This window comes from Schistocerca americana, chromosome X, assembly GCF_021461395.2.
Source record: "Schistocerca americana isolate TAMUIC-IGC-003095 chromosome X, iqSchAmer2.1, whole genome shotgun sequence".
Lineage (NCBI taxonomy): Eukaryota > Metazoa > Arthropoda > Insecta > Orthoptera > Acrididae > Schistocerca > Schistocerca americana.
Genome location: NC_060130.1, coordinates 792203380 through 792220334, shown reverse-complemented (window position 1 = coordinate 792220334; position 16955 = coordinate 792203380). Strand labels below are relative to the sequence as shown.

At 36.9% G+C, this 16955-nt stretch overlaps 1 protein-coding gene across 1 annotated transcript in view; it reads right to left on the bottom strand.

Annotated features, from left to right (window-relative positions):
* Positions 1-16955, bottom strand: part of LOC124556326 (glutaryl-CoA dehydrogenase, mitochondrial-like) — a gene marked incomplete at its 5' end in the record, with an annotated part of 41457 nt that overhangs the window by 12177 nt on the left and 12325 nt on the right. The window contains 3 exons of the mRNA XM_047130297.1: positions 1665-1787; positions 1873-2033; positions 10729-10958. Coding sequence (XP_046986253.1) covers positions 1723-1787; positions 1873-2033; positions 10729-10958 — 456 coding nt within the window. The remainder of the gene's footprint in view (positions 1-1664; positions 1788-1872; positions 2034-10728; positions 10959-16955) is intronic.

The window sequence follows — 16955 nt, the reverse complement described above, 5'->3', positions numbered from 1 at the left end:
CAAGATAAAAGAATTGAACTATAGTGCACACATAAAGTTACACAGATGTAAACACACCTTTACAAGCAGGTTAGTTTACATGCATCTAGCAGTAGTTTTGACAGAGAAAGTTGTTGTTGCATCAAAAGAAAACTTCACCTGATAAAACAATAAATTATGAGACAGAATTTCTTCCCAGTGCCTATTTTCTGGGGGCAAAACTGTTAGTACGGCCAAAACATATAAAATTATACAAAAATACTCTAGCTTTCAAAACTATCTGCTGCTACTGCTGCTGGTGTGTGTGTGTGTGTGTGTGTGTGTGTGTGTGTGTGTGTGTGTGTGTGTGTGTGTGTGTGTGTGTGTTTTGTATGTTCCACATCTTCTCCTAAACCAGTGGACCAATTTCAACCAAACATGATATACATATCCATTACTGTCAAGCAACAATTGCTGAGGGGTAAGAACCACCTACCCACCACAGTTCAGGACATATGACTTCATTAACACTGAGATGCATGAAAAACTGCTACATTGTGCATGACATTTACATTTTTTACTCCTTTGCTACTAACTCTATTCACAACACATTTTGCAGACACTATCCACAAAAGCTGCTGAATGTAACTATAAAATTATATCATTGTATGATATACAGATCAGGAGAAACTTTTGCATCATGCATGACATTTAAATAAACTTGTTCTTAAGTACTAAAACACTCCTAGTCAAGTCAACTTAAGGTAATCCCTTACACCTGCTTGTGCTTTTGGCATGTTTGAACTGTGAAGCACAAACGGCATTAGACGAAAACTATAGCTGCCTACAGAGATATGGAGAGGCATTGCCATAGTGATGTTCACAAAACTGCACATCTCACACCAAGTATACTGCTCAAATACATACAAGGTTTCATTTCTAATAGAAAATTGGCAAAATTAATATCCACGCAATGCTGGGTTTGTCAGCTAGTAAGTCTATAAAAATCAGCAGCAGGGTGCAGTGCTGTTTATGAAAGAAGACAGTATATTGAACATTTCAGAAACAGAAGTCAGTGTTTCCAGTAAATGTTCAGTATTTATGAGAAATAACATGTTCTTACGTAGTACTTGAAAGTCAGTAATAAAAGTTAGTGTGATCTTATAATCTTTTAAATGAACAGATGCATCACCCATGGGGCAAGTGAACAGCAGATCTATTTCCTAATTCTTGTCAGTAAACTTTTACTTGTGTTTTCTCTTTGTATCAAACTGATGTTAGACATATGATTTATCTGTGGATAAACAATAAACTAAACAATTGTGGCTTCATACTTCTACAAACATTATTCATTGTATAGGAATCATAGCCAGAGTTAGGAAATTGTATGTCCTGTTTTCCTCATTATATTTTCCACACACAGTCAAACATCAGTTCAGTGTCAGTTATTATTAATAAATTTTATGGACAGAAAACTAGAACTAACAGTGTTGACATAAAATTTACACTTCATATTGCAGGTAAGTGTGGCTTGGTGGTAAAGTGCAATCTTTGGATTGGTGACTGATTTACTTTTTCTATTCCAGGTAAACTTTGAGTAAAACACACTGGATATTCTCATTCAGAATACAGCAATAAATAAATAAATATGTACAGTATTATTTACATATTTTAGAATCACAGTGAATAAGTATTGTCACACATACCTCAGAAAATACAGCAATGCATAAATATTCAGTAGCAACACAATATTTAGTCCAGTTTTTAGCTAAATGCTTGTATTCCAGTTATAGCTCTCCCAAGAATGAGAGCATGGATATCGTGAGTACCTATAACAGATTGATCAAGTGCAGTTGTCCATTATTTGCATTCAGGAAACAAAGAGGAAAAAGACAGAAAAGTATATGACCTTACCTTCATATGTATTGACTGATTCCAGATTCAGAACATGTCTAATAATATGATATTCATCAGAAATGCCATTCCCACCCAACATGTCACGGGCAGTGCGTGCAATGTCCAAAGCTTTTCCACAGGAATTACGTTTCAGTATTGATATCATTTCTGGAGTACACCTTAAAAGAATATGTACAAAATGAAACTTTACTTATATGGAGAAAATGAAGATGGTTTAATATGTAAGTGAGAAAGTGAGGAATTTGTGTAAAATCTTGAGAACAGCTATTTTTATTATATTATTATGAAACACGCAATAACAAATGGCTTTTCATGTAAGACAACTTTTGTTGGTGAAACTGAAGCATATAATTAGGAGACCACTCTTGCATCACAACATCCAGTTTCATACTACACCTAGTCACCTAATAGATAGCTGCCTCATCTTGACATACAAGACAGCTGCACATTATCAGAACATGGAGTCTCCATGTCCCCAATGCATGGTTAATGACACCCCAGACCAATTCAACTGGGATTATGTGCTATCAGGACATCAAATATCCCTCAAACCACTGTAGCGTGATTTTGACCTGTTGGTATGGATTGTGTTATCCTGGGAACGCCACATCTGGTAGGGAGACCATAAACTATGAAGGAGCATATGTGACTAATAAAAATACTGGCATATTCCACAGCTTTCATAACGCCTTCTATAACAACCGCAGGTCCCAACAAGCTCCATGTCACCTTTTCCGAACCTTCATCTGAGTTGCCACTCTGCTACTAGGAAATTCATATTTAAAAAACTCTAATCTCTAATAGGTTACAATATAATTAGTTTGCTTTTGATAAATATTAGTGATATCAGAATATGAACATCCAATAACCTATGCTGCTTTTGCAGTAATCATTTCTAGCTTCTAAATTATCAAAATGTGACCTCTGTTGAAGTTGATCAGCAGTTTTCTGTAATCTCAGAATACGGAGTACACTGAATGACTTAGTTGCACTCTTGGCACCTGTCATGCCATGAGTACATTAATTTGAGATAGTTGCTGTGTAGGAAAGAGAGTGGTCCTGTTTTCAAAGTGAACACTTCGGCATGCCACATGACTGGCAGTCATCAAATTTTGTACTGGTCATTGGCATAACAGTTGAGAGCAGGATGTTAAAGATATGCAATATTAGCATATTTTATCAATATCAGATCATGTGTATATGGCACGTGAGACACTCCATTTGAGGCTATGCAATTGATGGGCTTTTCATATGCCACTCTTTCAAGGGTGTTCCTGAGGACTTGCTTATAGGGAAAATAACTACCACCAATGTCATAAGTCATGAGAAATAACACAATGATGAAAGAGATTGCCACTAGCTCCTTTAGTTAGTGCAGGTTGTAAGATTTAAGTGGTGGGCCACAGCCAGTTCAATGCAGAACAACAACAATGTCATTTTTTCCTCTGTCATTCCTTAGTTGCTTCAAATTTCATGGAGGTACGTTTCAAAACTGTAAGTCAATGAAAGTTAGATTGTTTATGCCATATATGTTTCACTTCTTTTATTCATGAAGCATCTTCAGTGGCCTGTAATACATTTTTCTTTTTATACATAAAATAAATGTATTATGTAATAGTTACAATATGTTACTATGTTACATTTCGCCATGTCTTTCTCTTGTTTTTTAGATTACAAACAACTTTTATTACACAGATCTTGTGAGGTTAAATTATCATTTGATGTTACTTCCGATTTTCAGTATTGTTAGTCCATATGTGTGGTCCTGTAGCTGTGTTCGTTCGGTCCCCATGCTCCAGCTCGCCGATTTCTGGCAGTTTTTTCACCCACATTTATTACAACACATTACTTGCACTTTTCATTTTGTGATCAATATGTGCTTGTTTACAGTATGTGGTATTGCCAACTATCACCATGTGGTTTATCTTTTGTCTTTTATGTGTGGTTTCATATTTTTCATCTGTTTTGTGTGTGTGTATTTTGTTATGTGTAAATGTTACATTATTTGTGGGAGCAGTCTTCTTTTTCCTTAAGTGAATAAGTGTGTGTGTGTGTGTGTGTGTGTGTGTGTGTGTGAGTGAGAGAGAGAGAGAGAGAGAGAGAGAGAGAGAGAGAGAGAGAGAGAGAGAGAAAATGGGGTGGGGGGGGGGAGAAAGAGTCATCAATTATTTACTCTGGTTAATGTTTCCGATTTCTGTTTATTATTGTTTTAGTGGCTAACATGATCAGAGAGTTATTGATTACATTAATTAGGTCATTAATTACTTTCTTTTTCATTGCATGGGCTCTTTGTATGTGAAAGTTTTCTCATAATGTCAGGAGTTTTTTGTTGTGACTGTTCACTCTTCTCACATAAAATTATTAGAGTGAACGATCACAACAAAACTCCTCATATTAGAAGAAAACTTCCACATGCAAAGAGCCCTTGCAATGAAAAGGAAAGTAATTAATGACCAAATCAACACAAGCAATAACTCTCTGATCATGTTAGCCACTAAAACAATAACAAACAGAAATCTGAAACATGACAAGAGTAAATAATTGATGGATCTCTCTCTCTCTCTCTCTCTCTCTCTCTCTCTCTCTCTCTCTCTCTCTCTCTCTCTCTCTACACACACACACACACACACACACACACACACACAATATTCACAAAACACACACTCTCACAATGAACAACAAATTTACATATAACACAACACACACACACACACACACACACACACACACACACACACACACACACACACACACACACAATAAATGAAAAATGATAAATGTGAGTGAACAAACACCAGAAATCGGCCAGCTGGAGTATGGGGACTGAATGAATACATCTCCAGAACCACATATGGACTAACAACACTGGAAATCATAACACCAAATGATAATTTAACATCACAAAATTTGTGATACAAACGTTGCTTCTAATCTATAAAACAAGAGAAAAACATGACAAAATGTTACATACTTACATTCTGCAACTACTACATAACACATTTATAAAAACTAAAACTTTGTGTTCTGCCTTATGGCAGGTCTTGTCATGGAGGAAGCCTCATCAGAGAGGTCCACCCCATGAGCGTCTAGGGAAGTGATTCCAGTGGTGGTTTCCTTTTGCCTTCCACAGATGATGATGAAATGATAATGAGGACAACAAAACACCCAGTCCCTGGGCGGAGAAAATCTCCAACCCAGCCAGGAATTGAAACCGGGCCCCATGACATGACAGACCGCCACGCCGACTTCTCAGCCATCAGGGCGAACACACATTTATTATATGTATAAAAAAGAAATATGTATAACATGCCACTGAAGATGCTTCACAGACAAAAGAAGCAAAAGGCATATGGAGATAAACACACTGCCTTTCATTTAGTTGCATAGATGGAACATACCTCCATGAACAACAATGAAGATTGGTCAGCACCCACAATCATCCTCTCACTATAATGTGTAGAAGTCACCACTCTCACATGCTTATTGAACATCAAAGAGCATGGATATTCATATCATCACTGGACACTGACAGTAAAGAAAGTTACCTGAACTGACGAGCTGCAGAACACACTGGTACACTCTTATGGCGGGGTACAATTACACCAAAAACCAGGTGAGCTGTTTTTCCAAAAGAACACCATTCAGGCCAGTAGCAGTGGTATAACCATATGGTGGACATGTACGTGGAATGAAATGTGGTTCCTGGTATGACTAACATTGTTCCTCACTGGTGAATGATACAACCACCTTCAGCCCAATCAGGTGCACACTAAATCTCTCACCTCCCTCTCCAGGTGACTTGTACCTTTAGAAAGACATTCCCTTATCTAGTTGCTCCCAAATTGGAACACTGCATGAAATGAGAAAGTTTTCTGGTCCTCCAGGTCACCTGACCTTAATCATATTGAGCACATATAGGACACCATATGTATGTTTCTTGGATCCATTTCTGGCCAATTTCTGTGTGTTGTGGTCAACAGTTGAGTAGTTACGGATCAGGGTGGCTATCTACACACACTGTTTCACACAGCCCGAGCAATGACATGTCACTGCTGTCATAAGGCCAAAACGTTTTGCTAGATGCTATTAGGTTATATTCCTCATTACTCCATAATACCTCTGGTATTATGACATCCCCCCTGGGTTACTAGGTGAGCTCAATCTTGACAGAAGGATGTTCATAATATTAATATTATAGGCAATCGGTGTGTGAGGAATTTTCTTAAGCTTGGTCTTCAGTTTTTCCCAATACCCACCCGTCATCCGTTTAAATTTGTTGAAATACTCCGAGACAGTCACTGGGTGAAATGTACTAACTTATCTCATGTTTAAAACAATTTTATTTTAATAGTAAAAATTGCACAATTTAAATGAGTTTGTTGTATATAAATCAATATCTTGTAGGAATGAGTCATTTTACATCCCATCACAAATTATTTTGTGAATATTGTTATGGCATCAAAATTTATAAGTGTTTTTTTTTTTTTTTTTTAAATATGCGGATCTGATTTGGTAATTCTTACCCATCACCTTTAACACATTAGAATTACATAAATTCTTCTATAGAATAGAAGGAGGTGTCAAGGAGAAACTTTCTCAGTTTGTCCTCAAATTCTGCTTTGCTGGCTGCCAGACATTTTATATGCCTCATTAAGTGATCAACAATTTTTGTTGCAGCATTACACCACCCTTTCTTTTGCTAAAGACAACCTTTATGGGGAGTATTGGATGTCATATTTCTTTGTGGTATTGTAATTATGTACATCATAATGTACTGTAATGAACTGTAATGGATTATTTACAACAAACTTCATGAGGTAATAAATATACTGTGAAGCAGAAGTGAGGATGCCCAACTCCTTAAACAAATGTCTACAAGGTGATCATGGGTAAGCTACCACACATTATTCTTGTTGATAAATAATTAAACTTTAAGTGTTTCATGATACAACACTGGAAAATTCTTACTCTTATCAGTAAGTATGACAAGCACACTTTTAGGATCCATTTTAGAAGTTCTGGGCATGTTATTCATCTGCAAATGTGTCACATGACACACAAAAGTCATGTTTTTTTTTATCAACAATCACATTAAAGGACATTTTGAAGTTTTCAACCTCAGATGATTTTCACGAGTATTCATTTTACAGGGTGATTATAATTACAGTTAAACTTTCAAAACACTGTAGAAATAACACCACTAGTCAGAATGATGTCAAATTGCAATGGAAAATTATTGGAGAAGGGGAAAAACCTATGGCAGATGAAAAATATAGTATGAAAATTGATCAACAGATGGTGCTTCATGTGACAGAATAGGTAAATGAAAACACCTGTCATGCGCACGACACATTGAAGTTGGTATAAACACTCCAGGTACACGGCTTTTCCTCCTTTCGCATCTGCGATGTTCGCAATGACTGTCTCAATGCAGAATCACGCTCTGCTTGTGAAGCTGTATTACAAGAACGATGACTGTGCACACATCATTCTGTGGAAGTACTGGACACTGTAGGGTTTTAAAAAAGGTGTTGGTCCAATGACTGCCGTGGGTCTGGAGAAAATTATTCATAAATTCGAAAAGACGTGTTCTTTTGGTGAGCAACCTGATAGACAGAGGAAACAAATTGATTCGACGTCAGTGGAAGCAGTGGCCACAGCAGTGCAGGAGGAGACAAGTAGTGGTGTGCAAACGTGTAGTGCATGGAGAATTGCCTGAACATTGGACATACCCATGAGCATTGTGCGTAAAATCCTACAAAACACTCTTCTTTGCGACACATTCAAAATTACCCATGTGCACGAGTTGCTTCCTGTTGACCTGCCAGCAAGAGAGACCTTTGCTTGCATGGAAGTGGACAATGATTGGCCAGGGAAGATTTTGTGGAAAGATGAAGCCCACTTCCATCTGACAGGGTATGTCAATACACAGAGTTTTCGAATGTGGGCAAGAGAAAATCCACACGCAAATCAACCGATTCCATTTCATCCTGAAAAGGTCACTGAGTGGTGTGGGTTTACGGCATCATTTATCATAGGGCCATATTTTTTCGAAGAGACAGGTGCTTCTGGTAAGTGCTATGAGTGTCTCTTGCACAATCTAGTTATTCTAGCTCTCCAAAAGCCTGGATGTGTGGATGGGATCATTTTTATGCAAGATGGCACACCTCTGAACATTGCAAATCCAGTTAAGCAGCTGCTGAAATGCCATTTCAGAATTGCTAGAATTATCAGCCGCCATTTTCTTACAGCCTGGCCATCCTGATCACCTGATCATAACCGTATGACTTCTGGCTGTCCGGCAGCCTGAAAGATGATGTGTTCAGTGTTCCGACTGCAAACTTCGCTGCATTGAAGGCACGCACTGCGCAACACATTCTGAATGTGATTCCGGAAACACTTCCATCAGTTGTGTAACGTTCTGTTCCTCAATTTCAACTTGTTGCAGAAAATGGTGGACAGCATACTGAACATTTTTTGGACCAGTCACACAGAAATTAATAATGTGATCTGATTTTGATTGATGCTTTTTGTACGGTTTTTGGTCTCAGGACAATTAAAAACTGGTGTAAGTGATGCTTTTTATGTGATTTTTGGTCTCAAGACAATTAAAAACCAATTTTTCCCATCCAATGTGATATGAACTTGCCGTGGTGGATGGGCTTACGTAACTAACAGTATCACACCTGTACACGCATGCAAACTGAGTAGTTAAGTTTGTTTAACGTCAAACGTACACCTTAGGCATTGTTGTATGATTCATTTGTCATTTGTAGTCGACCACTATTAAATTATAATGCTTACAGTGCCATCTATTGCTACATTTTGTAACTATTTATTTTCCGTCTGCCATATGTTTTCCCCCTTCTCCAATAACATTCCGTTACAATTTGACGTTATTCTGACTAGTGGTGTTACTTCTACAGTGGTTTGAAAGTTTAATTTTAATTATAATCATCCTATATTATATCTTGCATGATTGCCCAATTTTGGCCTTGCAGGCCATTTTCAAGCATTGTAGGTGTTGATGTGTTGTGCAGTTACCCTGTTATTAAACAGTGCATACAGCCGATCTGAAAGCCAGCACATGACGTGCAAGTATGGCTGTGGTACCCCATGTGAACCAAATATGCAGTTACATCAATTAAATATCTAGGTGTAAAGTTGCAAAGCAATATCAAATGTAACAAGCACATGACATCAGTTGCAGGGAAGGCAAGTGGTCAAATTTGTTTTATTGCAAGAAGTCTTTTTAGTATGGCTCATCTCTAAAGGAGGCCACATACAGAATACTTCTTGAATACCACTAGAGTCTTTGAGACTCTACCAGGTAGGATTAGAGTACATCGAAGCAATTCAGAGGCACGTTGTTAGATTTGTTATTGATAGGTTCAATCATTATATGAGTATTATGGAAATCCTCTGAGAACTTGAATAGGCGTCCCTGGAGGAAAGACGACATATTTTTAGTGAAACACTATTGAGAAAGTTTAGAAAACCAGCATTTGCAATTGTCTGCTGAAGAATTTTACGGCACCCAATGTACATCTTGTGTAAGGAATATGAAGTAATCATAAGGTAAATTTGGGTTCATACACAAGCAATTAGACAGTATTTTCCCCCTCACTCCATTTGCGAGTGGAACAAGGAAGAGAATGACTCGCTGCTGTGCAAGGTAACCTCTGCCAAGCACCATAAAGTGGCTTGTGGAGCATGTATGTAGATGTAGATGTCTACATCAATTTATGGAAGTAAAGGAAAACATAAATAACTTTGAGAGGATCTGAACTCTCCTCCATCAAATTTGTGTCCAGTTCCTGTAATTAGTACTCTTCCTTGGGAACTTTGCAGTGTAATAATGAACCTCAGAATATACTGTAACTAAGTACATGATTTCACAGTACTCTAATCAAATGAGTCATTTAGTTTACAAAGGACTTACTCAGTGAAAAATATAGTAACATGCTAGCCATTTATATGATCGTCCTTTAATTAATATTAAGCTATCTTTAATCTCTATTTTTCAACATACATTGATTTATACTTAACTATATGTGCAATGTCACATACACTTTACAGTCTTGTACATTCACAAATTTTTCAATTGTATACAAGCAAAATGGCACAGTGTAAGACACTCAACTCATTCGGTTCAAATCCCCACCTGGACATCCTGATTTAGGTTTTCCTTGATTTGTTTAAACAGTTTAAGGCAAATGCTGGGAAAGTACCTTGGAAAGGTACTTTTAAAAGGGCACAGCTGATTTCCTCTCCAACCTATTTCTAATGACCTCATCATTGACAATGTTAAGCTCTAATATTCCATCCTTTTCCTATGGAGATGGAGATGTCAAGCAGACATGATTTCAGTTTGCGTTTGAAGTTAATTATATTGTATATTAGATTTTTCACATACTTGGATAAGGGGTGAATTAATTTTGGGACTGCATAACCCACTGCTTTCTGCATCACACTAAGCCTGAGTGAGTTTTGTTACCAGGAATTTCTGAGTTGAAAGTGAACATCTTCATTCCCAAATGAATTACATAGCATTTCTTGTGTAACTTTGAAAATTATGACATAAAAGTAGTTAGAAGTCAATGTGTCTTTATAGAGGCAGTTAATACCACAGGACAGAATTCTAGGATGAAAAATGTTATTTTTCTTTAATATACCTTATATTTTACCCTTATTTAAAAAAATTATTTTCAGTAATGAACAAGTTTGGATTATCTAAGTTTTTTTCAACATATTTCAAATTAAGTTTTAATTTGATTGAATATGTTGTTTTCTCTTTGTGATTAAAATCAGCAATATTACAAATTCTTATTCCTCAAAAATTAGTACACTTACAAATTCTTATCCTTCAGGCGACCCACTTGAAGACATTCTTGAAGACCTATTGATATTTCTGTAAGCATATCTGCTAATTTCTTCTGAATGAGCTGGGTGGCTGCTAAAGGCCGTCCAAACTGGTGACGCTCTAGTGTATATCGACGTGCTTCTGCTAAGCAAAACTCTGCTGCACCCAGGGCTCCCCAACCAATACCATAATGAGCATTACTAAGACAGGTAAAAGGTCCCTGGGGAAAAAGGGCACAAAAAAAGAACCTTAAGTTACAACAGATCCAACACTTACAATAAAAATGTGAAATATGGAAGAGTTTATTTTGAATATAAATAGAACACACAGAAAAATTTTATCATCTTCACTTCAAACATCAGGCCTTTTTTAGTTTTGCCTGTTACAGTATGCATCAATTCCTCAGTATTCTTCGAGTTCATTATATCCACATTGTGTAAACTGTATGAACCAAATGAGTATTGATTATATAATCCAATGTGCCTCAACTAAGAATACATTTGCCATGTTTACCAAGATTCATCCACAAGATAACAGATCGTAGGGATGAGAGGTTTTTTTTCTTTTTTTTTTTCTTTTAGGCTTTGAAGAATAAATTGGATCAGCCATCATAAATGAGTGTAATGAATACAACTTTAATCTACGTGACAATCCGATTGTTGATTTGGAAATTATGTAAATATCTGGAGATGTGTGTTAAGGTCAGTGAGAACCTAGGGATGAGAGTTACTTTTTTCTTCTAGGCATTGAAGAATAAATTGGATCAGCCATCAGACATGAGTGTAATGGATACAACTTTAATCTGTGCGACAATCTGATTGTTGATTTGGGAATTATGTACATATCTGGAGATGAGAATCTAGATTATTCCATGATTGAACTTAGAACATCCAAAGTGATTGTGTCAACAATTTGCTTACAGTACTTCATGAAATCGGTGCTCAGCTGCAGGATGATTTGCCTCATAATGGGGAAGAAGAAGATAATTTGAAAAAGAGTAGCAACATAATTGTACAAATTTTCTCACTTTAGATGAAAGAGTAGTGTCTCAAACTAATTGTATTTTCTTAAAATTAGTAGAAATGGTCATACATATTGCAAATCTTTAACTGGCAATACAATTATAGAAAATAATTAGTTTTATTTCCTACAGATGAAATTATGCTGTTTTGATATCAGCCTGTAAAAGCAGACATAAGTTTGTATCTTTCAACTTTAAACCTGCCTATCTCCTACCACTTACTTTTCAAAATATTTTGGAAGACTATTTATGATCATATTTATTGACATGTTGCAATTCCTTTCTGCTTCCTTCCCAATTTGGTTTCCATATAAGATACTTCACAGAGGATGCTATAATCATTTACAGGAATAAAATACTTTGTTAACAGTATCCTCTGAGAATCTTTTTGAATTTTTGGACCTCTTCCAGGTTAGACTTACAAAATTAATACAGCATGGGAAATCAGATAGTATAGACTCTTTCAGTGTTTTACCCTCAACCTATTCTTATCTTGATTTTTCATTAATGGCTTTCCAATGATGGTAAATAATCAGGCAGCAATGGTTGCCAATAAAATAGCTGTACAGATCAAGTATTACTACTACACAACACAAGCCACAAAAATGTCAAATTTGTTAATACTATTTTATAATAGTGAATGACACTGTAAGTCATTGAAATGAGATAAATGTGCTGGAAATTCAGAACATCCAACATGTAAGGTTCCTATGTAGCCAAACAGACAATTAAATTGGCAGCTTATTGATAACTAACAGAAGCAACAAAGTTTGCTCCAAAACTTATTTTCTGACAGTATGACAGACAAGTGATTCTGTTATATTCTTTGTGTATTTCTATCATCTGCACTAATGAAAAGAATTTACATTTCATAGGCTATAGTTAAACAGAAGAGGGAAGTTCCACGATTGTAATAGGCTTGCCTCTCTCACACACATGGCAAACATGAAAAAGCCAACACACATTACAAAAAGATGGGTAGAGAAGGACTCGCCAAAGGTGGATGTACCAGAATTAAATGATGCTAAATATACAATTATGTACCAGTTTCTGAGAAGACATAAGAAAGGAAAAGAAATACGCCTGATTGGCTGACTTTGAAGTAAAGATGCTGTAAATACAATAAATAGCTACAAACCCACAAATGAATCCATTTCAAAAATTTACAATCACAATGTACTATCTTTGCATGACAAGACTATGAAATACACAGCTCTTGTTTTCTTTTTATTTACACATCAAGTTCCGTAGGACCAAATTGAGTACCAAATCTCCAAGGTCATGCAACATGTCAGAACATGAAATTACAACATACAAGTAATAACAGATAAAATAAAATGTATATGAACTCAAAAAAAGACAAGCCATAAGTTTGAGTAAGCACAATCAACAATATAACATAGGAATGAGCTTAATTTTTCAAGGAACTCCTCGACAGAATAGAAGGAGTAACACATGAGGACACTCTGCAGTTTCAATTTCAAAGTGCATAGATGACTGCTAAGATTTTTGAACTCCTGTGGTAGCTCATTGAAAATGGTTGCAGCAGTATACTGCACACCTTTCTGCACAAGGGTTAAGGAAGTGCAATCCAAATGCAGATTGGATTTATGTCTAGTATTAACTGAGTGAAAGCTGCTAACTGTTGGGGATAAGCTGATATTGTTAATAAGAAATGACAGTAAAAAATAAATATACTGAGTGGCCAATGTCAATACCCAGACTAGTGAACAGGGGTCAACAAGAGGTTTGCGAACTTATTGCCCAAACTGTGCATTTCTGAAGCACAGATATCTTTTGAGAATGATAAGAGTTACCCCAAAATATAATACCATATGACATAAGACTTATGTCATAAGTGAATGAAAATAAGCAAAGTAGACTAACTTTCATGTTGAACGATCACTTACTTCAGATACCATTCGAACAGTAAAAATGGCATCATTAAGTCTTTGGACAAAATCCTGAATGTGGGCTTTCCATGACAGTTTACTATCTATCTGAACACCTAGAAATTTGAACTGTTCAGTTTCATTAATCATACGCCCATTCTGTGAAATTAAAACGTCAGGTTTTTTTGAATTGTGTGTTAGAAACTACAAAAGCTGTGTCTTACTGTGATTTAGAATTAGTTTATTTTCTACAAGCCATGAACTTATGTCATGAACTGCACTATTTGAAACTGAGCCAATGTTGTACATAACATCCTTTACTACCAAGCTAGTGTCATCAGCAAACAGAAATATTTTAGAGTTACCTGAAATACTAGAGGGCATTGCATTTATATAAATAAGGAATAGGAGTGGCCCCAACACTGATCCCTGTGGCACCTCCCATTTGACCGTACCCCACTCAGACTCCACATCACCACTATTCTCAACACTGTGAATAATGACCTTCTGCTGTCTGTTGCTAAAGTAAGAAGTGAACCAATTGTGAGCTATTACCCACATTCCATAATGGTCCAATTTCTGCAGCAACATTTTGTGACCAACACAGTCAAACACCTTGGTTAAATCAAAAAAATGCCTAGTACTTGAAACCTTTTGTTTAACACATCAAGTACCTCACAGAGAAAAGAGAATATAGCATTTTGAGTTGTCAAATGACTTCTAAAGCCGAACTGTACATTTGATATCAAAATGTGTGATATAAAATTATCAATTATCCTTACATACAGAGCATTTTCAATGACTTTAGCAAACATTGATGGCATAGAAATAGGTCGAAAATTGTCTACATTATCCCTTTCTTCCTTTTTATAAAGCGACTTTCCTACTGAGTACTTTAATCATTCAGGAAACTGACCATTCCTAAACGAAAAATTAGAAATATGGCTAAATACAGGGCTAACATGTGCAGCAAAGTACTTTAATATTCTGCTAGGCACTCCATCATATCCATGAGAGTCCGTAGTCTTCAGTGATTTAATTATTCACTCAATCTCCCCCTTGTCTGTATCACTGAGAAATATTTCAGACATCAATCTCGGAAAGGCATTTGCTAAGATTGTTATATGATTTCCTGTAGAAACTAAATTTTTATTTAATTCACCAGCAATGCTCAGAAAATGATTGTTAAATACTGTACATATATCTGATATACAAGTAACAGAAACTGACTTTATATTGCCAACCTTGTGCTGCTGACCGGACACTTACTTCACAACTGACCATATGGTTTTAATTTTATCCTGTGAATGAGCTATTGTATTTGCATGCCATGTACTCTTTGTCTTCCTAATAACATTTTTAAGCACCTTGAAGTACTGTTTGCAATGCACTACTGTAGCTTGATTGTGACCACTTCTAACGTTTTGATATAATTCCCGCTTTGTTCTACATAATATCCTTACCCCACTAGTTAGCCACCGAGGCTGCCTTTTACTGCTAGTACCCTATTTAGCCCCCCCTCCCCATGAACCATGGACCTCCCAAGTGGGGAGGCTTGCGTGCCTCAGCGATACAGACAACAGAGGGGTATCTGTCGAGAGGCCAGACAAATCTGTGGTTCCTGAAGAGGGGCAGCAGCCTTGTCAGTAGTTGCAGGCGCAACAGTCTGGATGATTGACTGATCTGGCCTTGTAACACTAACCAAACTGGCCTTGCTGTTCTGGTACTGTGAACGGCTGAAAGCAAAGAGAAACTACAGCCGTAATTTTTCCCAAGGGTATACAGCTTTACTGTATGATTAAATGATGAAGGTGTCCTCTTGGGTAAAATATTCCGAAGGTAAAATAGTCCCCCATTCGGATCTCCAGGCGGGGACTACTGAAGAGGACGTCATTATCAGGAGAAAGAATACTGGCATTCTATGGATCGGAGTGTGGAATGACAGATCCCTTAATCGGGCAGGTAGGTTAGAAAATTTAAAAAGGGAAATTGATAGGTTAAAGTTAGATATAGTGGCAATTAGTGAAGTTCGGTGGCAGGAGGAACAAGACTTTCTGTCAGGTGAATACAGGGTTATAAATACAAAATCAAATAGGGGAAATGCAGGAGTAGGTTTAATAGTGAATAAAAAAATAGGAGTTCGGGTAAGCTGCTACAGACAACATAGTGAACGCATTATTGTGGCCAAGATAGACACGAAGCCCGTGCCTACGACAGTACTACAAGTCTATATGCCAACTAGCTCTGCAGATGACAAAGAAATTGAAGAACTGTATGATGAGATAAAAGAAATTATTCAGATAGTGAAGGGAGATGAAAATTTAATAGTCATGGGTGACAAATTCGATAGTAGGAAAAGGAAGAGAAGGAAACGTAGTAGGTGAATACGGATTGGGGGTAAGAAATGAACGTGGAAGCCGCCTGGTAGAATTTTGCACAGAGCACAACTTAACCATAGCTAACACTTGGTTCAAGATCCATAAAAGAAGGTTGTATACATGTAAGCAGCCTGGAGATACTGATAGGTTTCAGATAGATTATATAATGGTAAGACAGAGATTTAGGAACCAGGTTTTAAATATTAAGACATTTCCAGGGGCAGATGTGGACTCTGACCACAATCTATTGGTTATGAACTGTAGATTAAAACTGAAAGAACCAGAGGTTGTACAGAGTTTCAGGGAGAGCATAAGGGAACAACTGACAGGAATGGGGGAAAGAAATACAGTAGAAGAAGAATGGGTGGCTTTGAGGAATGAAATAGTGAAGGTAGCAGAGGATCAAGTAGGTAAAAAGATGAGGGCTAGCAGAAATCCTTGGGTAACAGAGGAGACACTGAATTTAATTGATGAAAGCAGAAAATACAAAAATGCAGTAAGTGAAACAGGCAAAAAGGAATACAAACGTCTCAAAAATGAGATCGACAGGAAATGCAAAATGGATAAGCACGGATGGCTAGAGGACAAATGTAAGGATGTAGAGGCTTATCTCATGAGAGATAAGATAGATACTGCCTACAAGAAAATTAAAGAGACCTTTGGAGAAAAGAGAACCACTTGCATGAATATCAAGAGCTCAGATGGAAACCCAGTTCTAAGCAAAGAAGGGAAAGCAGAAAGGTGGAAGGAATATTTAGAGGGTCTATACAGGGGCGATGTTCTTGAGGACAGTTTTATGGAAGTGGAAGAGGAGGTAGATGAAGATGAAATGGGAGATATGATACTGCGTGAAGTGTTTGACAGAGCACTGAAAGACGTAAGTCGAAACAAGGCCCCGGGAGTCGACAACATTCCATTAGAACTAC